The 24,733-nt window shown below is 34.6% G+C and overlaps 1 protein-coding gene across 1 annotated transcript; it reads right to left on the bottom strand.

Moving 5' to 3' along the window:
- Positions 1-13,332: 13,332 nt before the first annotated feature.
- LOC119538121 (olfactory receptor 4A16-like) lies at positions 13,333-14,262 on the bottom strand. The gene has a single exon (XM_037840859.1). It carries the CDS (start codon positions 14,260-14,262, stop codon positions 13,333-13,335), a length of 930 nt encoding a protein of 309 aa, XP_037696787.1.
- Positions 14,263-24,733: the final 10,471 nt, after the last annotated feature.

The following is a 24,733-nucleotide window of genomic DNA, read 5'->3' as shown; positions in this document are numbered from 1 at the left end:
CTCTGAAAGGGGCTTTATCTCTTTCTTTTTTTCTCTCATCCTAAGTAGCTCAGTAGAGAAAGCCTGAGGCATTTTCAATTGTCAGCATTGATCCAGGCAAGGGTGGAGTTAACAGAGTCAGAGAGACAAAGGAGGAATACTGCTCTCCCTCAGGGAATTCAGACCCCAGGGCCTGGGGGAGGAAAACCAGAAACAACTTAAGCTTGGCTTCTGAAAACATCAGCCCCTGGATGGGACAGGCTCTGCTGAAAATTAAAGGGAATGCATCTCTTTACACCAGTAGGGAGCTATGGGATGGCAAGTACCAACTGCTGGGCAGGATAGGAAAAACATAAAGTCTAGAGGCTTCACAGGAAATCCTCACAATCTTCTGGGTCTCACCCTCAGGGAAATCTGATACTGAATACAACCTTCTCCTAAGACCTTGGCCCATCTGGTATGGGAAAATCTGATTGGGGTGATCAAGGAAACCAAATGCACAGACAACAAAAATTATGAATCACATAGGGAAAAATGAAGATATGGTCCAGTCAAAGGAACAAACTTACACTTCAACTGAGATACAGGAATTGAAACAACTAATTATTAATCAAACAAATCTAAATCAATTTAAAAATCAAATCAATGAGTTGAGAGAAGATACGGCAAAAGATGTTAAGGATATAAAGAAGACATTGGGTAAACAAGACACAGAACTCAAATGTTTGAAAAAACAATTGGCAGAACTTATGGGGATTAAGGCACAATAAAAGAGAAGAAAAACACAGTTGAGACATAAAACAGCAGATTTGAAGAGGCAGAAGAAAAGATTCATGAATTAGAGAACAGGACATCTGAAATCCTACACACAAATGAACAGATCGGGAAAAGAATGGAAAAATATGGCCAGGATCTCAGGGAACCAAATGACAACATGAAGCACATGAATGTCAATGTCATGAGAGTCCCAGAAAGAGAAGAGAAGGGAAAAGGGGCAAAAAGAATAATGGAGGAAATAATCACTGAAAATTTCCCATCTCTTATGAATTACAGATCCAAGAAATGCAGTGAATCCCAAGTAGGATAGATCTGAATATACCAATGCAAAGACACATAATAATCAGATTGTCAAATGTCAAAGACAAAGAGAGAATGTCAACTTTTTAAGGTGTTAAAAATGTGATGCTATTGGGGGAAAATACAATCAATGCAAACTAGAGTCTTTAGTTAACATTAACATTGCAATATGCTTCCATCAATTGTAACAAAGGCATTATACCAAAGTTAAAGTTCTGTAAGTGGGAGAATATATCAGAGAGATATGGAATTCTTACTTCAATTAGATGTAGTAATCAGACACAGACAAAGATGAGTCACAATGTAGCATGCCTATGAAATATGTATAACCTGAATCTAATCAAAATGAAATTATCAAATTCAGTTCGAAATTAATTCAACAAAGTGTATAGGAGATACTCTGCAATTTGTTAATGTAATAAAAGTCAAAGAAGGCCTGAAGGACTGTTACAGGTTAAAATAAAATAAAGAGGCAAAGCAAACAAATGCAGTGTATGATTCTGGATTTGATCCTGAGCCAGAAAAAAAATTCCTATATAGAATCTTATATGAATAATTGATGAAATATGAATATGGACACATAGGCTATTGTGTTGTATGAGTATCACTGAATTTGATAATTTTCTGTTTATGCAATAAAATGGCTCTGATCTTAGGATATACCCACTCACATAAGAGTCATTATGTCTAATTCAAGGGGCCCAGAATGGCCAAACAATCTTCAAAAGAACATCCTATTTTCAAACTACAAATTATAGTAATCAACAGTTTGACACTGGCATAAGGCTCAGCGTATAGATCAATGGAATATACTGCAGAGTCTGAATTTTTACCATTGCATATATTGCCAATTCAGATTTGACAGGGATGCTAAGAAAAGTCAATTGGGGAAAGAATAGACTTTCCCAAATGAAAAATTGGATATCCACATATATAAGAAGAAAGTTGAATCCCTACCTCACACTATATACAAAAATTAATTCCAGTGGAAGAAAAACTTTAAGGTGACAGTAAAACTGATAAAACACTTGAGATAAAACAGAAGAGTAAACCTTTGTGACCTTGGATTAGGCAGTGGTTTCTTAGATATGAAAACAAAAGCACAAATGACAAAAAGAAAACTAGATGAATTGAACAGCACCAAAATTAAAATCTGTTTTACTTCAAAGAACATCATCAAGAAAGTGAAAAATCAACCCACAGAATGGGATAAAATATTTTACAAGTTATAGACCTGATAAGGGACTTGGGTTCAGAATGTATAAAGAAGTTTTACAATTCAAATATAAAAAGAAATAACACAAATGTGAAGGATGTAAAGGGTTCACATGGACATCCCCCAAAAGAAAATATACATAGGACCAATAAGCACAGAAAAAAAGATGCTCAACATTATTAGTCATTAGGGAAATGCAATTCAAAACCAAAATGAGGTAGCACATCTCAACCACCAGGATGGCTACAATTTAAAAGACAGACAATAATGAGTGTGGATGAATATGTGGAGTAGCTGGAACTCTCATACATAGCTGGTTGGGTTACAAAATGGTGCAGTCACTTTGGAAAGTAGCTTGTAAGTTCCTTAAAATGTTAAATGTAGAGTTACCATACTATCCAGCAATTCCACTGAAGAGAATTGAGCAACATGTCCACAAAAGTCTGCAAATAAAATTCATTATCACATTATTCATAATAGCCAAAAATAGAGACAATCCAAATAGCCATCAACTGATGAATGGATAAATGAAATGTCATATATCCACACAACATAATGTTATTCATTGATAAACAAGGAATGAAGTACTGATACATGATACAATATAAGTGAACATTTAAAACATAATAAATGAAAGGAATCAGACCCAAAAGTCACACATTGTATAATTGTATTTATATGAAATTACCCAAATAGGCAAATCCATAGAGAAACAAAGTAGATCAGTGGTTGCCAAGGGTGGGTGGGAGTGAGAAAAAAGGAGTATATCTGGTAATAGGTACAAGATTTATTTTGAGAGTGAAGAAAATCCTCTGAAATTAGATCACAGTGATGGTCTTTGTGAGCACTTTGTGAGCATACTAAAAGAAATATATATATATATATATATATATATATACTGAATTATACACCTCAGAATGTAGAATATTTTGCTCTGTTAATTATATTTCAATAAAAACAATTTTCCTTTTACATAGCTTCATTCCTCTCACTTCCTTTGTGCTATTATTGTCATATAAATTATATATTTGTAAATTATAAGGCCATCTATAGAGATTTATACTTATTGTTTAATGCAGTTGTCTTTTAAACCATATAAGAAGAGTTGCATATTTAAAATATTTGCTTATGTAGTTACCTATATCACTGCTTTTTATTTAATCATTTGGATTCATGTTTCTGTCTAATGTATTTTTTTCAGCCAGAAACACTTCCTTTTGTATTTTTTGTATGTCAAGTCCATTGTCAATTATTTTGCTTAATTTTTGTTTATCTGGAAGTATTTTAATTGCTAACTGGCCTTAGTAAAGTCTGAATTAAACAATGAGACTACTAGTAACTGTAAGAAACAAAATTTCCATTATTAAGTATGTTACTTTATCCAAAAATCATAAAATATATGTGTATAGCTGCATTCTATTTTTAAGTGGAAATAGTTTATATAAATCTAGATTTGAGCAGATGCATAATGTACAAGTAATTTGCTTGACCATGTGGCTTAAATTCCCATATGGATATTCATGCTACTTCATCAACTCTCTCTCATTCATACATAGGTGCTCATGAGGAATAGCCTAATACTGATTAGCCAAACTTTTAAAGGGGATGCAAGCATGACCTATGTGGATGAGTTTACATGGTGTTCTGACTTCAGGCAAAAGACACTGTTGCATTTCAGTCACACTCATGGGTGGTCTTGAAGGGGAAGAGTGAAGAGAAATATCAAAATTGAGCATTATTTCAGAAGGTATGTTCTGGTTTGCTAATGCTGTCATTATGCAAAATTCCAGAAATGGATTGGCTTTTATAAAGTGTGTTTATTTGGCTGCAAATTTACAGTCCTGAGACCATAAAGGTGTTCAATCTAAGGTATCAAAAAGAGGATACATTCACTGAAGAAAAGTCAATGGCATCCAAGAAACCTCTGTCAGCTGGGAAGGCACATGGCCAGCATCTGCTGGTCCTGGGTTGTGTCTTATCTCCTGTGTGTCCTTAGTTTAGCATCTCCAAACATCCTTCTGTCCACAAATTCAAGCATCTATGAGCTTCTGTCAGCCCCCAAGCATCTCTCCAATAGTCTCTCTCAGCTGCTCTGAGCCTTTGAGCTCCTTCTGTCTGTGAGTTATCTTTTAAGGCTCCAGTGATTTTAACACCCACCCTGAATGGGCAGGGACCACATCTCTGTGGAAATAATTTAATCAAATGTTTCCACCCTGATCAACAGACTAATAAATATGCCCTGACAAAGTTGTATTAAGGAACATGGTATGGTGAGGGACATAATATATCCAAACCAGCACAAGTATATATGGTTTTGAAATTTGCAGAGAGGAGATTGATTTAAGTATAGATGTACCCATTCATGGTTTGGATCTTTCTTCTTCTTCAAATGGAAAAATTGATGGCAATATATGGTAAGATATATGGCAGTTTATAGACCTCTCTAATTGGACAAAATATATAATTTTATTTGTATTCCATATAAATTGCCAAAATATATCAATGAGAAGAAAAAATGATCAAGTTGAGGACATGGTCTATATCTGACTATTAGTCTTCCAAGCCACTTAAAGCTTACTAAATGGACCAATATACAAAATGGCTCTAAGGTCGGTTGAATATTATTAAAAGACTCAATAATATAGATTTCTTCTAACCAAGGCTGATCTGGCAAACTCTGCAACAGAATGCTCAACACCAGTAGAGGCCATTGCAAAGAACCCAATAAAGCATCAGTCACCAGGGGACCATCAGATATCTGGTGTCATTTTTTATTATATTAGACCCAGTCTACTATAAAAGAGGCAGTGATTTGCCTTCACAGGAATATACATATTTTCTGTTTATAGCAACTGTTCTGGTTTGCTATTGCTGCCATTATGCAAAATACCATAAATGGATTGGCTTTTATAAAAGAGCTTTATTGGGTTCCAAACTACATTCTTAAGGTCATAAACTGAGATAAGGCATCAACAACTGGGTACCGTCACTGGAAGATGGCCATTGGTAACCAGAAAACCTCTGTTACCTCAGAAGACACATAGCTGGCATCCACTTGCTTCCAGGTTGCATTTCAAATTGGTGTTCTCCTAAATGTTGCTATTGGTGTGTTTTGTCCTCTCTTAGCTGCAGCTCCAAAATGTCACTTGCAGTTTCTCTGTTATATGGCTTCAGTGACTTAATTAAAACCCCTCCTGAATGGGTGGGGTAACACCTCCATGGAAACTATCAACAAAGGTCCTGCCCAGTTGATAGAGTCATATCTCCATGGAAACAGTCAATAGGTTCCAACCTAATCAACACAAATACATCTGCCCCCACAAAATTGCATCAAAGATAGTGGCATTTTGGGGGACTGAATACATCCAAACTGGCACACTCCACCCCCTGGACCTCAAAATGACATTGTCTTTCCATATTCAATATACATTCCTCTCCACACAATGTCAAAAAAGCTTACATGATTTCAGTAACAATAGATAAATACAAGATCCCATCAAAATCAGCTACAAGCATGTTCTCTCTTAAAGCAAATTTTCCCTCTGGCTCTGGACCCGTGGAATTTAGAACAAGTTATCTGCTTCCAATATACAAAGAAGGGATAGTCATAGGATAAACATTAGCATTGCTATAAGGAGAACCTGAAAGGAAAACAGGGTTTAAGGGACCAAAACAGTTCCTAAAACCCACAAGACAAACTCCATTAGATTTCAAATTCTGAGAGTCATCCAGAGAATAACATTTTATCCTTGGGGCTTGAGAGAGTGGCAGTCTCACGCTTTCCAAAGGCTTACACAGCAACCTTTTTCTCTCCAAACACTGGAGTAAGTGCTCAACATATCCACACACTAGGGAGAGCACCTTCTTGGCCCCACCCTCCTCAAACATTGGGGTGCCACTCAGACTCTCTCTGGGTCAAAGGCTCTCCCCTCTCCAAACAGTGGGGTGGTGATCAGGCTCTCCCCAATCCCTTGATAATGTGCTCCACCCTCTCTGAGTCCTGGGGTGGCAATCCTCTTCCTGAGCATCAAGACGGAATTTATTGCCCTAAATGTGTATACTAAAAACTGAAGAAACAGCAAAAATCAAGGAATTATCAGTGCATCTGGAGGAACTAGAGAAAGAACAGCAAGGTAACCCCAAAGCTAACAGAAGGAAAGAAATAAAAAGATTAGAGCAGAAAACAATGAAATCAAGAACACGAAAATAGAGAATAAAAACAAACAAACAAAACAAATACAGAAGTTGGTTCTTTGAGAAAATCAATAAAATCAATGGACCCTTAGCTAGGCTAACAAAAGAAAAAAAGGAGAGATGAGGGAAATATATAAAATCAGAAATGGAAATGGGGATATGATTACTAAATCTGCAGTAAAAAGGAGATACTGAGAGGATACTCTGAGCAATTATATGCTAATAAACTAGACAACTTAGAAGAAATAGACAACTTCCTACAATAAAAGAAAATTATAGACCAATATTTTTAATGAATACAGATGTAAAAATCCTTTTCAAAATGCTCTCAAATCAAATCCAGCAATACATTAAAGCAATTATACACCAGGACCAAGTGGGATTAATTCCAGTTATGCAAGGCTGGTTCAACACAAGCAAATCAATTAATGTAATACACCATGATAACAAATCAAAGTCAGAAAACCACATGATCATCTTGATTGATGCAGCAAAAGCATTTAACAAAATTCAGCATCCTTTCTTGATTAAAAAAAACACTTGAAAAATAGGAATAAAAGGAAACTTCATCAACATGATAAAGGGCATAGGACTAGAAGGGATCTTCCTCAATATGATAAGGCAACCCATGAAAAACCCACAATTAACATCGTACTTAATGGCAGAAGAATAAAGGTTTTCCCTACAAGATCAGGAACAAGAAGAGAATGCCCCCTGTCACCAATGTTGTCTAACATCATGATAGAAGTCCCAGCTAGAACAATTAGGCAAGAAAAATAAATAAAGGCATCAAAATTGGAGAGGAAGAAGTAAAATTTTCACTGTTTGCAGATGACATTATCCTATACGTAGAAAATCCTGAAAAATCTACAGAAAAGCTACTAGAGCTAATACATGAATACAGCAAAGCAGAAGGGTACAAGATCAATATGCAAAAATCAGTAGTGTTCCTATACACTAGTAATGAACAACATGAGGAAATCAAGAAAAATATTCCATTTACAATAGCAACCAAAATAAACAAATATTTAGAAATAAACATAACCAAGGCCACAAGAGACCTATACACAGAAAACTGCAAGAAATTGCTGAAAGGAATCACAGAGGACCTAAATAAATGGAAAGACATATTCTGTTCATGGGTTGAAGACTAAATATAGTGAATATATCAATTATACATAAACTGATTATAGATTGAATGCAATAGCAATTAAAATACCAAAAACTTACTTTGAAGAAAGAAAAACAATTAACCAAATTTATTCGGAAGGGCAGTGTGCCCTGCTTGAGAAAGAGCAATGAAGTGGGAAGTCTCACAATACCTGACTTTAAAGCATATTACAAAGCTACAGTGGCCAAAACAGCATTGTACTAGCATAAAGACAGATATACTGACTGTTCTAGCTTGCTAATGCTGCCAGATTGCAAAACACCAGAAATGGATTGGCTTTTATAAAGGGGGTTTATTTGGTTGCACAGTTACAGTCTTAAGGCCATAAAGTGTCCAAGATAATGCATCAACAATCAGGTACCTTCACTGGAGGATGGACAATGGCATCCAGAAAGCCTCTGTTAACTGGGAAGGCATGGGGCTGGTGTCTGCTCCAAAGTTCTGGTTTCAAAATGGCTTTATTCCAGGACATTCCTCTCTAGGCTGCAGTTCCCCAAAAATGTCACTCTTAGTTGCTCTTGGGGTGTTTGTCCTCTCTTAGCTTCTCCAGAGCAAGAGTCTGCTTTCAATGTCCATCTTCAAAGTGTCTCTCATCTGCAGCTACTCTCTCAGCTTCTGTGCAATCTTCAAAGTGTCCCTCTTGGCTGTAGCAAGCTTGCTCCTTGTACCTGAGCCTATGTATTGCCCCAATAAACTAATCAAGGCCCATGCTGAATGGGTGGGTCCACACCTCCATGGAAATTATCCAATCAGGGTAATCACCCACAGTTGGGTGGGGTGCATTTCCATGGAAACAACCTAATCCAAATGTTCCAACTTAATCCCCACTAATATGTCTGCCCCACAAGATTGCATCAAAGAATATGGCTTTTTCTGGGGGACATAATAGATTCAAACCTGCACACTAACTGTGCTGGTTTGAAATGATTATGGACCCCAGAAGAACCATGATCTTTTAATCCAGTATTTTGGGGTTGAAACTTTGGATTGAGTGTTTCCATGGAGAATTGACTCATTTAATTGTGGGTGAGACTTTTGATTAAATTTTTCCCATGGAGCTGTGAGCACAACTCATTGAGGTGAGTTTTGATTGGTTCACTGTTAGTACTTAAGAGAGCTCAAGAGCTGACACAGAGGCTGACAATTGCAGACACTTAAAGATGCACACAGAAGGGTGTTTGGAGATGCTAAGCTAAGAGATGAAGCCCAGATGAAGCCCCAGAGAAGCTAACAGATGGCCCTCAGATGCTTAGAGAGAAATGTCCTTGGAGAAAGAAGCAATGACACCCAGGAGCTGAGAGAGAGGAGATAATACAGAAGCCCAGAGACATTTTGGAGAAAATCATTTTGGAAATGAAACCTGCAAGGAGAGGACAAGTGGACACCAACCACAAGTCTTCATAGCTGACATGTTTGGGACACTATTGGCCTTTTTCAGGGAAGTTATCCTCTTATTGATGCCTTAGGTTGGACACTTTTTTGGCCTTAGAGCTGTAAATTTGTAACATAATAAATCCCCTTTAGAAAAGCCAATCCATTTCTCACATTTTGCATAACAGCAGCTCTAGCAAACCAGAATACTGACCAATGGAAGCAATTGAGTGTTCAGAAATATACCCTCTCATCTACAGACAGCTTATCTTTGATAAGTTGGTCAAGCCAGTGCAAACTGGATAGAGCAGCCACTTAAATAGTGTTTGGAGAACTGGATATCCATATCAAAAGAATGTCAGAGGACTCCTATCTCACACCTTATACAAAACTTAACTCAAAATGGATCAGGGACCTAAACATTAGTGCTAAGACCATAAATTTTTTGAGGAAAATATAGGGAAATATCTTAAAGATTTTGTGATAGGAGGTGGTTTCCTAGACCATAAACCCAAAGCACAAATGATGAAAGAATAAATTGGTAAATGAGATCTCTCAATGTTAAACACTTTTGTGCATCAAAGGACTCTTGTCAGAAAAGTAAAAAGGCAGCCTACACAATGAGAAACAATATTTGGAAACCATGTGCCAGATAAGGATATAATATCCAGAATATATAAAGAGATCCTGCAACTCAACAACAAAAAGTCAAACAACCCAATTAAAAATGTGCAAAAGAGATGGACAGGCACTTTTCTGAAGAGGAAATACAAATGGCTTAAAAATATATGCTAACAAAAAAAAAAAATATATATATATATATATATATATATATATATATATATGAAAAGGTGCTCAACTTCACTGACTATTATGGAAATGAAAATCAAAACTACAATGAGATATCATCTCATACTTACTAGAATGGCCTGTGTTGGAATTCTACCACTTAGCTATATGACCTTGGGCAAATTAATAAGAATTGTTATATGCTTCCATTCATCGTAACAAAAGCAATATACCAAAGCTAAATGTCAATAAGAGGGGATACAAGTGAGGAGTATGGGATTCTTGGTGGCGGTGTTATCTGACCTTTTATTGTACTTTATTTTGTTTTATTTTTTATCTTTTATTATTCTTATTTTATTTTTTGGAGTAATGTGTTCAATGGCTGATTGTGGTGATCAATGCACAACTATATGATGATACTTTGAATACTTGATTGCACCCTGTGGATGACTGTATAGTTTGTGAATATACCTCAATAAATTGCAGGGGGAAAATAAACAGGATGATACAATTGCTGGAGAAAATATGGAGAGAGGGATGTACCTATTCATTGTTAGTGCAGAAGAATGGTGCAGCCCATCTGGATGGCAGTGTGTTGGTTGCACAAAAAGCTAAGTATGGGGTTGCCATAACGTCTTCCAACCCCATTAAGGGGTATATACTTGGAAGAACTGAGAGCAGGGATAAGAATGAACTTTGCATGCTTGTGTTTATGGTGGCAGTATTCATAATTTGCAATAGATGAACGTAGCCTAAGGGTACATGGACTAATGAATGGAAGGGTGAACTGTGGTGTATGTGTGCAATAGATTATTGAGCAGCTGCAAAAAAGAATGAAGCTGTCAGGCATGCAACTGTATCAATGGACCTTGAGGACAGCATTTTGAGTGAAATAAGCCAGAAACAGAAAGACAAACATTATAATGCCTCACTGATATGGACTAACCATAATGTACAAAACTCTGAGAATTGAATCTTAAAGCATAGGTTATCAGGGAAAGGCTTATTGTAAAGGTCCCTAGATTGTAAACTCTTACAGAAGTCACACCTATTCCTGAGTTGTAATGGTTGCCTTTAAACTCTGAGATGCTGACCTCTTTGTGTATAATGTTTGGTCCCTAGAAATTCAGGTATCTATGTAACACCTGAGATATACAGCTAGAGTTTGGCAGCCATGAATGTCAATACTACCCCATACAGCAACTGTTAAAAAACCTGAAAAAGAGTTCAAACCTCAGTTAGAGGTATGAATGAAGCTGAACTGGTTAGGACTAAGGCAAATCAGACTAAAGGGTAAATGACAATACTGTCTGTGTTTTAAAACAACAACTTCTGTGTGATACCAAAGTAAGAGATGTTTATTTGGTGCAAAACCTGTATTTTCTGTACCACAATATATAATTTAACTTGTATGGTCAGTTTATTCAAACATCAAAATTAAAAATGAAAAAAATAAACTGAAATCTTTAGAAGATAATATAGAATATTTTCCTGGCCTTAAAGTAGAAAAAAGATTTCTTAATTAATACATAGAAGTGATAACTATATACCTAAAGACTGAGAAATTTGATGATATTAAGAAGTTCTTAGTCACCAAATAAAAATGACAAAAAATGTCAATAGAAAAAAAAACTCATACTGGGAAAAGACTTTTACAAAACATATAAACCAAAAAGAATTATTATAAGGATTCCTAAAAATATTCAACCACTTAAAAATAATAGGAAAAAATGGTAGAAGACATGAATACATATTTTATAGAAGAAGGAAAATAATGAATGTCCATTAAATATGAAAAAAAACAGCCCATTTTGATAATAATAAGGAATGTAAACTAAAACCACAAAGAAATCACATGTTTATACCTATCAGATCAGTGAAAGTATAACAAATCTGACAAGTATTTTAAGGATAAAGACTAATGGAACAGTTATATACTGCTTTTAGGCATGTAAATGATTATAACACTTCAAAAAAAAAATTCAACCATCTGTAAAAGTGAACATTTAAACACCCTACTTACACAAAATGATTTCTTTCAGGATGTCCAGAGCAGTTGTGTGTGCAATAGCAAAACCTTGAAACAACCCAAAGACCACTGACCAGACAACAGATACATAGCCTGTGATGTATCCACACAATGGAATAATCTACAGCAGGGGAAATGACTGGGCTAGGGTGACATGCAGCAATATGATCAAATCACAGAAAGTTAACACTGAGTGATAAAAAGAAGATGCAGAAAACTAAGTAGTACATAATATACTTTTAATAAAGGCAGGGAATTAAAAAATCTAAACAATATAATTTAATAACACATGCATATGAAGTTAAACTATTTTTAATTATCATTAATGAACATTTCAGGATTTGGATTACCTCTGGGGAGAGACAGAGGAATGGGTTAGGGAGATGCACACAGGGAGTTTCAGTGATATTGATAATATTCTAGGTAAGAGGCTAAAAATGTATAAATAAATTCAGATATTATTGAATATGTATGAAAATTAAATAACAATATTTAAAAATAAGAAAAGCTCAATTTTTTTTTATTAGAAAAGTAAACTCTTGCTAAATAGGGATGATTATTCCAGATTACACTGAAAAAAATTCTTTCAACTTCATGGTTTGGTGATGTTCCAGGATACTGAGAAACAATTATTTTGAAAAAAAAACTGAAAAACATAATTCTTATTAAGCAAATCATTACTATGTCTATAAGTAAAAACTACTTATGTTTAATACAACTTAAAAGTAACACACTACTTATGCAAAATAATATATTCTTTATCCACATTTCAGCATCATGGAGGCAAAGCAGCTTTACCTGTTTTAAGGATGTAAAACATGCACTTAATAACTAGTGTGGAAAACATAAAAATTTGCTTACAGAATGGGTTAACATAGTTTTCAATGATTAAAAATAGCCCATTTAACAAAATTGCTGATTGATAATGTTTCTTACCAAGCACAATATAATTTTCCAACTAAATAAACTGAGATGCAAATGCATAGATGCTGAGCCAAGGATCAGAAGTAATCTAAAACACAAACTGCAGAATGCAGTTAAAGAAAGCTGCTGGGCTCATAGAATAAAGGACATGAAAATTAAAAACAAACAAACAAACAAACAAAACACTCTCTTCACCTCAGAAATTTGTTCTGTTAGCCAAATTGCTTTCTTAATTGGGATGTTATTAAATTTCAGAAGTAACTTGTTTTAATCTTTTAAAAGGGAAAAAAATACTTTCTTCTAGTCCCTCTTTAACATAAACTGATAAAAATAAAGTGATATTGTAAGCTTAGTTTTATTTTTACTTAAAACAGGACAAATACATATAAATTTTATTCAGCCTCCAGAATTTTTCTATTAGATTTATTTTAACCTCAAAGGATAATTTACTGTTTTGATGCCTTCACATCAATAAAGAAAAGCATCCTCAGAGATTCCATTGAATTGACCAAATCACCTGTGAGAATTTTCCATCTGTCTTTTCAGAATTATCAACAAATTTGTTCAGTGTGGATGACATGTTCATATTCTACCTATGGTTAAATTTTTACACCAGAGTTTTCCCATAGCATTTTTCATCTCAGAGTTTCTCATGGTATATATTAAAGGATTCAACATGGGAGTGATAACTGTAAAAAGCACACTCACAGATTTATCAATGGGAAAGTTGGAAACAGGTCTAACATACAGGAAAATACAGGGGACAAAAAAAAGGACAACCACCATGATGTGGGAGCTGCAGGTAGACAAAGCTTTGTGCCTCCCTTCTTGACTGTGAGTTTTTAGGGAGTTTAGGATGACCCCATAGGAGATGAGTAGAAGGATAAAGGTGACCATGCAGATTGCTCCACCATTGGCAACCACAGTGAGGCCTATAAAATAGGTATCAGTGCAGGAAAGTTCCAGTAATGGGTACATGTCACACATGAAGTGGTCAATAACATTGGAACTGCAGAAAGGGAGGCTGTACACAAAGAGAAGTTGAACCACTGAGTGCACAAAACCTCCAACCCAGGCCATCACCAGCAGCAAGATGCAGATTTGTCGATTCATGATGGTCAAGTAGTGCAGTGGCTTACAGATGGCCACATAGCGATCATAGGCCATCGCCACCAGGAGGAAGACCTCAGCACCACCAAATAAGTGTTCTATGAAGAGCTGGCCCATACAAGCTGGGAGTGAAATAGTCTTTTTGTCACAGAGTAAGTCTGAAATCATTTTGGGGGAAATTGCAGTGGAATAAGCAGCATCCATGAGTGAGAGAAAGGCAAGGAAGAAGTACATGGGTGAGCCCAGAGAGGGGCTGGCAGTGATAGTAACCACAATGAGCAGATTGCCAACCACAGTCACAATGTAGATGAGTAGAAACATGACAAATAATACTTTCTGCCCCTCAGGATTCTGAGTAAGGCCCAGAAGGACAAATTCTGTTACATTGTTAGTGTGTCCCATTTACCCTACCATAAGACCTGTTTCAGAGAGAAGAGCTTGGGAGAACAGGATCTGAAATAAAATTGTGAACATAAACTACAAATTAATTTATTATGTCATTAAGAAAATCTTCAGTGTATGTTCTATAGTGGCTTACACAAAATAAACATTTCAAAAATATGTATTGAGCTCATCTTACAAAAAGTTTCCCCTGAAAATTCTATTTCCACTCAGATGACTTGCTTGGTGCTACAAGTAAGAGGTTCTTTCTCAAAATCTTAGTGGATCTTCCATAAAGAAAAGTAGTCTAAAAGTAGTCAAAAGGCCAAAAGACACCCATACATTTAATAATCACTTATTTGAAATACACAGAAGTCAGCAATGATGAAAAGAGAAAGGGTTCCTGCTATAAAGAAACATACTCTCTGGTTTTGGAGATAAATTCTAAACAAATAAATCAGCAGAGAGTCAGTCCTTTGACTTGGCAGTATTTGCAGTGAGTATGCAATATGTCTATGTACTACCAAAAATAATGCCTCTTCCAGAAATCTTGCTCAATATTATGATATTCCACTATTAGAGGTTCAGACCTTCATGTCTTAAAGATCTTTCAATTTTCATAAAACTCCTTAAATTCCAAGAGGCTGGACTTTGAAATGTACCAAATAACAACAAAATTATTTACTAAAATGTTCCATGTGGCAATTACTCAGACATATAATTGTCAATTTCTTAAGGAACTGTAATTCTCTCCATTTCATCTTTGCCTGCCCCACAAATCTTATATACACAATACACAAAATCTATATACACTATAGAGATTTTCAGCAAATACTTTGAATTAAAAAATGACATAACTATCACCAAGTACATTAGCAGTTAGTATTTTTTCTTTTTCAAAATACTTGGGGTGATTTAGGTAGTGAGTGGGGAGAAAATAGACACCAAAAAAAGAGATAGAGAAAAATGGGACATAGTTTTATTTATAATGCTTCTTAGGCACTGGGAGTACTCAAAATAGGTCTTCGATGACTGTATTCCAAAAAGTACCCAGACACAGGAAAATATTTAAGCTCAGTGTAAGAAGGCATGTATTTTAGACATGGTCTAAATTTAATTACAAATCTGTCTCAGTTTATTCATTGGAAAACAAAGAGATTGAACTAGACAACCCCAGAATCCTTTCTAGTTCGACTACCAATACTATCAATGCAGCTCCACTTTATTCTATTATGCAAACTTTCTTCTTTTCTCAAATATATATAATTATGTTTTCAAATATTTATAATTAGACAACTTCCTAGCTTACCACTAAGTGAGACTTGATAACTATAGTGACCAAATAATGGTTGCTATTTTTGCCAGTTTCTCATTCTTTGTGTTCCTATTTAAGACCAAAGACATCTCTAGAGACAGAGCATAATACAGTGGGAATAATGTGGACTCTGGCGGCACATTGCCTGTGTTGGAATTTCACCACTTAGCTATGTGACCTTGGGCAAGTTAATAAACCTCTCTGTACTTCAGTTACATCATTTGCAAAACAGGAATACTAATAGTTCCTAACTCGTAGAGTTATGTTATTCCACACAAAGTGCCTGGAACACAGTCCGGCACTGGGTAAACTCAATAAATGACCACTAATACTATTATTCTTGAATGCTTCACTATGAACATTGAATCAAAGCAAATCATCTGAATCTCTGTCAATTTGGTAAGAATTATAGACTTAGTCCAGTTTAAAAATAAAATTATACCTGTAAATCAAGAACCCCTTTTTGCACATAGGATAAAATTGTATGTCTTAGGGATTACCTATTTTATTTTATATGACTGTTAATCTTTACCTGTGGTGGGATGGGTGCTGACTAGAAGCAAGCAGAAGAACAGAAAAAATTTGGTCCTGTGCATCAGAGGGAGAGCTGAAGATCAGAAAAAGAAAGAAAGGAAGGATCAAATGAAGAAACAGAGAAAATTTATTAAAGAGATGAATATTTACAAGTAATAGGAATTTTAATATAATTAAGTGAGGCTAGTATTATTACAAAAGAAGTGTCTTTAGAAAAACATCCTTTAGTGAGAGAGTGCTGGAAGCCCAACCACCTGAAGCTTCCTGGGTTTGCCCAGGAGGCTTCTTTGGGTGAAACAGCAAATAAACCATGGCATGGTCCTAGAAAAGGCAAGGAAAGAAAAGAAAAGAAAAAAATCAAAAGGAAAAAAAAATACTGATTTTTCAGTACTTAGGGTAGATAGTTAAGGGCAAGCTTAAACCACAGAGAAGAATGATAGAGATATAGATATAAACCCAAATTTAAGAATTATTCCCTATTGATGAAAATTATAGAATTGCTAAACCTCAAATTTAGAAAAGCTGACACCATTCACACAGATTTGGCAGTGGGGGAGGATATGTGCAGGAGAATTTTGAGCTTTGATTAGAAGCCAGCCATAATGAAAATTCTGTATGTCTCATTCACATGGTGCTCCCAGCTGATTCAGGAATTCTACTGTTGTTGAAGCTACAGACAGAAAAAGGCACTCCTGTTGAGGAATGTGAGGGTATAAAGTAGTTTATATCCAACTCTTTTTCTTTTTTCACTCCTTCCTTTCTGCAGGATCTAGTGCCCTTGCTGTCATTAATGATCAATGATGCATTTCACCAGAATAAATATTTTATTGGTCAGTTAAATTAATTACTTATAAAATTTGAATGTAAAGCCTCTTCTGTGGTTTCAATCATCAAAATCTTGATACTGTAAAAATTAAAAAATAGTATTACTAGGCTTTCAAATTAAGCCACTTAATTAATAATTCTCTAGAACAAATAATTTAAGTTTCTTTAGAACATGGCTTTTAAAATAAAATAAATTAAAATCCCAAATTAACAAAAAATACCCTTTATAATACATTACAATTATAGTTTTATAAATCTCTCTAAGATATAGTAGGCAAAATACTACCATGTTCACTAGTTTCTTTGTTTATATAATATATGGTTGCTGTGATAACTTAAAATGATTTACACATAGAAGTCCATATCAACCTTCCAGAAAATAGTAAGAATTTTTTCTTTGTACTCTAACACCCTTTATATGATATACAATTTGATTCCCTCATTCAAATATATCTAAACTAATTATAAATCTTTATGAATATACCATGTAAAATATTATATGGACCATTGGCTTATTTGTAATGCATAACATGTTTCTTTTGTTATTTTACAAAATGAACAAAAAACACGTCAGGCTGTAATGCTAAAAACAAGTAGATTTTATATATGCTGGTTAATTTCTGTATTTTGTTAGCTTAATTTTCCTAATTACAACTTCCTCCAATGGAAATATATGTTAAAATATTTTCAATATTTCAATATAGCACATGAATTTTCAATGAGTATCCTTTGTTAGTTTTTTTTAAGAAATTACCTCTTGGGTCTTGACCTTGGTCCTGAAAAATCTGTTCTTTTTTCACCAAGGGTAACTGTAGATGCCTCATGTATCTATGTATCTGTGACCGTAGAACACATGATAATGTATGGCTTATCAGTGTATGTAGAAATAGATTCAAGTGGTTATACTTACATATTTCCATTCAGACTTCCCACCATCTCAGTCTTTCAGATAAATGTAAAGTTTAGAAGTATCCAAACTGAATGTTAACATATAAAGATATTAAATAAAATATAAATATGTACTGTGAAAAGAGAGTTGATCATTCTCATCTGCTTGGAAAATCTGTTCAAAGAAAAACAAAGGTGATATGTTTGCATTTAATTATTAGAATTAATGAAGCTCATTATTTGGCTACACAAGCAAATTTTAAAAACACTGACATTCATTATTTATATTTGTCTCTTTGTAGTCAATTATGATGAAGCAACAAAAACTACTTTACTTTGCAAATTTAGGATAGCAATCATGTCCCTAGCCATTAAGTTTGTACTAACAAAGCAAATGCTGGAATTTAACTTCCTGGAAAAGTCAATGCTAGTGTTTTCTTGCAGGTGATAGCCAATCTCTTCAGCAATTTGGTAATTCAAACATCACATCCTTATGGCAGTTTCTTCCATAATTAAAAGCATGTTACTATATCTCCCCAACCTCATCCTGGAAAATTGGAATATTCAACAAATTCATAGAAGCAAAGAGAGATATTTATGCAAGAGAAAATATAACAAGGAAACACCTAGAGGACTAGATAAAAATTGAAGACAAACCCAGCCTGGGCAGAAATTTGGGTTTTTAGAAATATCTTGGGTCATTTTATAGATTAGTTTATTAGAGTATTTGGAACAAATCCCAGTAGAGTAAACTCTTCTAGGCAGTCTCTCCCCCAGAGCATTCCCCAGAGGAGAAAAATGTAGGTGTTGCCAAGAAAATTAGCAGAAAGCAAAGTATTGTGAAAAGCCTATAATGTGGAAAGAAAATTAAAATAAAATGGATGACAATTTATGAGTCTCATCTTAGGAAATCCATAGGTAAGGGAAATAAAGTTTCTTCCAAATGAAGTGATAACCAACATCAGTTCCCCTTATCCAACCATATATCCAGGAAAAGGATGCCTTTACTATGGCTGTTAGAGGCATGGATACAAAGAACCAATGGACTGGGAAGAATATTGAAGCTGACATGACAATTCTTGAAAAGACACGTAATTAAGAGTTCAATAACTAATCCTGGGTTGAGGTGAATGTTAGTTCATCAAAGCTTGAACCTGTGTCAGCTGGAGCCATAATGATCTTCTATTTTGAAACACACTCAACAATTGTTTTCATGGGTGGATACAACATAACAATTTATATTTGATCCAAGAGCATAGTCTTAATTTAACTAAATTATTCTCAGATGGATCAAAAATCAACATGGCTAAAACTTCAAACTGGTTCCTCAACTTTGAAATATTCCTTACTAAACACATTTATGAGATTTAATGTACCTCATTGCCTACCAAACCTGAGTAATCAAATCATTTATCTTCTTTGTGGTCACATTTCAAACAGTCCAACCAATATTTCAGGCTTTTAAATGATTATCTTCAAACTTTTGCCTGATTCACTTGTCTATGTTTCTTGTGCTGAGACAGTAATTTTGCTTCATGAATGATCTAGTTAGATGATAGATAAATAAATAGATAGATAAATAGACAGATGGATAGATAGATAGATGGAGTATTATGGAATTAAAGAAAGTATGTGTAGAAGTCATCACCTTTTCTGCAACTGGTTACTAGGCTAAAGCCATTATTTACAAATTATTTTTCTCCCCTAGTTTTCCATGTTCTCCTCACCTTAATTTCAGTCCAGTATAAGTTAAGTAACTATTTCTACAACAAAGGAATTCTTACTTTACCAACAAAGGAATTCCTTTATACCAAATCTCTAAGGACTTCCACTGTTATTTCCATAACATGGCTTGCCATAGGCCCAATTGAGCATCTTAATCGCCACATGTTAATACTGGATCTTAATATTGAGGTTAAAATTGGATTTTCTGTGTCATAAGGACAATAGGTAAAGAGTCATATAAATGTCTATCTGAACTAGCTCAAGATCTTTATCATGTGAAGGGACCCACTGAAAGTTGGCAGTTTTCAGCTTACTTAAGTGGATCAAATCCAGCATCCTGAAATTTAGTATGCATTACTTATAAAATTTAAGCACTGAGCCTTTTGTGTTTTTGTATTGGTAAGTGGCAAAATATTACAAGCTTCTCCTTGATTTGAAGAATTATGCCAAAATTTCCCTAACCACAAAATCTTTGGAAATTTTAATGAAGAGGTAGTTCATTTTCATGAAATTTCTCTCTAATATTCTGGCATAAACAGGTCTTAATAATGCATTTATTTCTTCATTTTCATGGTCTTCAGATTTCACCAACACGATGTTATCAGTGTGTGGACCAACACATCAGCCTTTGGATTGCTAATATGTCCAAAGTTCCTGTGGACTAAATTATGACTCAGATTTAGGAAACTAATTTTGCGTAGGGTGTATGACTCTATGTTGCTTCCAGGTGAATGCAAATAACTACTGGTGCTTTCTGCTTATCTGAATAAGTATTTGCTTGATCAGATAATGTCTGTAATAGCCACAAAGCTGAAATTTAATGATCCAATAAGAAAAAATACATTGAAAATAGCAGCAAAAGTCTTTATTGCCTCAAAATATGAAATAATTCACAATAATCTTCTCTCACCTATATCTATTACTAAACTAGAAAATTAAATGTAAATATAATATTTATCTCCTAGAAAAACAAGATTAACTTGTTTTGCACCAGATTTCCCAACATTAGCAACAAAAGCTACAAAAACTTAAAATACATGTGCTTGAAAGCATTAGAGAGAGAACAAGTAATAAAACATATTAGGCACTGATGTTTTATAGAAAAGGGAAGCCAGAGAGATAATCCTATATTTGGGGTCTCCTTTCTTTAAAAGCATGTGATAATTTCAGAAACCACAGTGGGAAGACTGAAAAGCTGAATGGAACTTTTTACTGATATTTATCTGGTCTTCTACCAAAGAGAAGAGGCTTTTGTAAATATCAAGGCTTTCATTTGTGACTACATAGGGCTTCACTCAGAGTAAGGGTGAATAGAAAATAGAGCTGTCCTCAAAGGAATTCAAACCCAGTTTGAATAATCTAATTCTTTGATTGGATTAAGGTTGTCTGGGATATTGATTTCTCATGCCTAGCTGCCAGTGAAAACACAATTAAATCCTCTCATAAAGAGGAAAACATTATCAAGAGTCTTGAATAATCTCTACAATTTTTAAAATATAAAATCTTGCATATAAATTAAACTAACAAATCATAGGAGAAGACTAAGCTTGATTAAAAAGCAAGAGCAATAGGAACAGATACATAGATGATCTAGATAATTAGAAAAAACATTAAAACAATTAAATATATTCTGTTAAAATAATTAAAACACAAAAATGGGTAACAGATTGAATCAAATAAATTTGAAAACTTAAATATATAATGACTGAAATTAAGAATCAATTACTAGATTTAACAGCACATTGGCACAGTTGAAGAGACACTTAATAACTTGGAAGAAAGTTTAAAGGAAAATATGCAGACCAAAGCAAAGAGAAATAAAAGGACAGATGGTATAGCAGATAGCATAAAATGACTTAATAGATGCAATGCATTTAATCTAATTACAATTCTGGGAAAAAAAAGGAAAATATAATTGGGTAAGCAAAATATTTGAAGAGATAGTGGCCAAAATATTTTTCCAAATGTTGAAAGAAATCATGCTGTAATTTCATGAGGTTTTCCAAACTTAGAGAAGAAAAAATTTAAAAAGGATAAATTTTGAGAAACATGAATTAAGGTAAAGTATAATAAAACTATAAAACAAAAAGACAAAGAAAGGGTTTTAATGGTATATTACATTCAAAGAAATTACATTAGATCTGACAACTGGCTTCTTATCATAAATAATGAAAACAAGATGATAAAGGAATAATATATTCATACTGTCAAATGAATATAAATGGTAATTTATTTGCTTCTGAAGGAAGGCTCACAAGAGAAACAGCTTAAATAACAGGATATAAAGTGAAAATAAAATAATGGAAAATATAAAGCATAAATTCTAATGAAAAGAAGGGCATTGTCACTGTACTAATATCAAACAAAATTAGACTTCAAGACATTAAATATTTTCAGAAATACTTTACAATGGTAAAAATGTCAATGTGGCAGAAATATATAACAATTGTGAATTTTTATGCACCTAAAAACATAAAAACCTCAAAAGAAATTTTTAAAATTATTGACCTGAAAGGAGAAACAGACAAATTAGCAATAATAGAGGAAGATTTTAGCATAACTCCCAGAAACTGTGAGAACATAAAAATTATTCTTAAAGTTATAGACAATTTAAAGAACATCATTAGCAAATTTGACCTATTGACATAAGAGAGCAATGTATCCAACAACTACAGAGTATACATTCTTTTCAAGTGCAGATAGGGCATTTTCAAAGGTTGATCATATGGTAAACCATTGAGTAATTATCAAAAAATTTCAAAAACTTGCAATCATAAAGTATATCTCAGCACAACAGGAAAATTATCTAGAAAAAAAACTAGAAAATTCCCATACATTTGAAAATTTTTAAATAAATTTCTAAATAAGCCATATGTAAATTAAATCACAAAGGGAACTAGAAAATATTTTGATCTTAATTGTAATGAAAATACATTTCAAAACTAGTGAAAGTCAACTAAATCCTTACTTTCATGTATCAGAAAATAGTGAAGTTTGAAAAATCAATGCACTAAACATTCATTCAAGAGGTTCAAATGATGGAAATGTTAAGTCAAAGTAAGCAGTGAGATGGCTACACTACAGTTAAGAACAGGTCTTGTTTATGAATCTGCATGGCATGTGTGATGGTTAATTTCATGTATCAACATGGCTAGGTTATGGTGTCCAGTTGTTTGGTCAAGCAAGCACTATTATGATTGTTGTCTAAGAGGGTATTTTGTGGATTTAAATAATAAGTGATTTTATTGCATCTGGGCTGATTACATCTACAATAAAAAACTGGGATTGCCATCAGAAATGAAAGAAGTTTCATCCACTCAGTTGAAAGCCTTAAAGAGAGAACTGATTATTTCAGCAGTCAGAAAGAGAAATTTCTCTCTCTACTTTTGCTAATAAGACTCTACTGAGAAATTCATTGAAACCTTCATTGAAATTCACTACTTGCAACCAGCCCTACTGGGTTCAAACTTCTCAATCTCCATGGTCATGTGAACCAATTCTTAAAATAAATATATACCATTGGTTTTGTTTCTCTGGAGGATACTAGCTAATAGTATGCCAGCAATGGCCAAAAGTAGACAATTGCTACACTATTGTCTTTCTCAAAGGTGGCTGTCAAAGACTGAAGGGAAAGAAAATCCTTCTAGTGGGTATCATAAGCAATATGTCAGGTTCTTCATTCCATGTGGAAATAACATGAGTTATATATCTCCTCTGACTCATGGATCATGTTGAATAGGCTTGATAAGCTAAGTGATTTGGAAAGAAAAAAAATGGGGGGGGGTGATGGAAACTATGGTATGTAGATGGCTCTTTCAGAATGGGCACCAAATGCAAGAATGTTTTCCATGTAAGTGCAGACAGAATTCACAGCAGAGGAGGTTCTCAAAAAACTGATCAAAAAGATCTATCTTGAATAGGAGGTGGGACAAGATAGCAACATAGGGAGGTGTGGAATTTAGTTAGTCCCTTAGAACAACTAGTAAATACACAGGAACAGCTATAAAATAGTCTGGAACAACTGACAGGAGACATACATGACTGGACATTGCACACTGGCCTGGAATGGGTGGAATGGCTGAGATTGCAACATAGAACTATAAGTAAAGCTTCCCAAACTGGGAGCTGGTGTCCCTCCCACACTGGCACAACAGGCAAACTTGCAAAACATCATTGGGGGAAAAAGAAGCCATCCCTGCCAGGAGCAAAGAATGTAGCTCAAAGAAACCCCAATTGCAGTTTTAATTAAATTTGGACTACTGAATACATGCTATAAGCACAGATAAACCCAGAGCAAGCAGGAAAGGAACCTGGAGGCTTATCTTGGCAGACAGGAGGCAGGACTGATTGCAAAATAAATAAATAAATAAAAACAGAGGCTTTTGGAATCTGCAGAGCTCAGAATCCTAGAAAAGGGATGTGTCCCAAGAAAAGGGGCACACAGAACCAGGCGCCAACTCTGGTTCTTGCCTGGTGATCTGGAGGGCTGGGGACGGGGTCTAAAAAGGGGAATTCTTATTTTGTTTTGTTTTTTCCTTTTTTTCTCTCATTCTAAGTAGCTCACTAGAGAAAGCCTCAGGCATTTTCATTTGTCAGCACTGACTCCAGCAAGGGTAGAGTTAAGACAGTCAGGGAGACAAAGGAAAAACTCACATGAAGGGCAAAATTCCTTAAAGGGCTTATGTTCCCTTAGAAAAATGGGAGTAGGAGGAGCAGCTCAAGTGGTGACCCTCCCACAGAGAACTCAGACCCCAGGTCCTGGTTTAAAAAGAAAAACAAAAAACAAAGCATAAACAGCCTAATTTTGGCTTCTGACACTGTCAGCCTTTGGCCAGGACAGGGTCTACTGAGAATTGAATACACCACACCTCTTTATTCTGGGAGCTGTGGACTGACAAGCACCACCTGCTGGACAGGATAAGAAAAGCACAGAGTGTAAAGAACTCACAGGAAATTCTGACAATCTTCTGTGTCTCACCATTAGGAAAACCTGATACTGAATACAGCCTCCTTCTGAGAACTGGGCCCATCTGGCCTGGGAAAATCTGATTGAAGCAATCAAGGAAACCAGATGCCTAGACAACAAAAAATTACAAATCACACTAGGAAAAATGAAGATATAGCTAAAAGGAGCAAACTTACACTTGAAGTGAGATGCAGGAATTGAAACAAGATATTATTAAACAAATCTCCTAAATCAATTAC

The sequence above is a fragment of the Choloepus didactylus genome, chromosome 6 (assembly GCF_015220235.1).
Source record: "Choloepus didactylus isolate mChoDid1 chromosome 6, mChoDid1.pri, whole genome shotgun sequence".
Lineage (NCBI taxonomy): Eukaryota > Metazoa > Chordata > Mammalia > Pilosa > Megalonychidae > Choloepus > Choloepus didactylus.
Note: the sequence above shows the minus strand (reverse complement) of the source record. Positions and strands in the feature narration are given on the sequence as shown.

Excerpts from the sequence above, each read along its gene's own strand:
- LOC119538121 (XM_037840859.1), bottom strand. The coding sequence starts at position 14,262 with ATGGGACACACTAACAATGTAACAGAATTTGTCCTTCTGGGCCTTACT.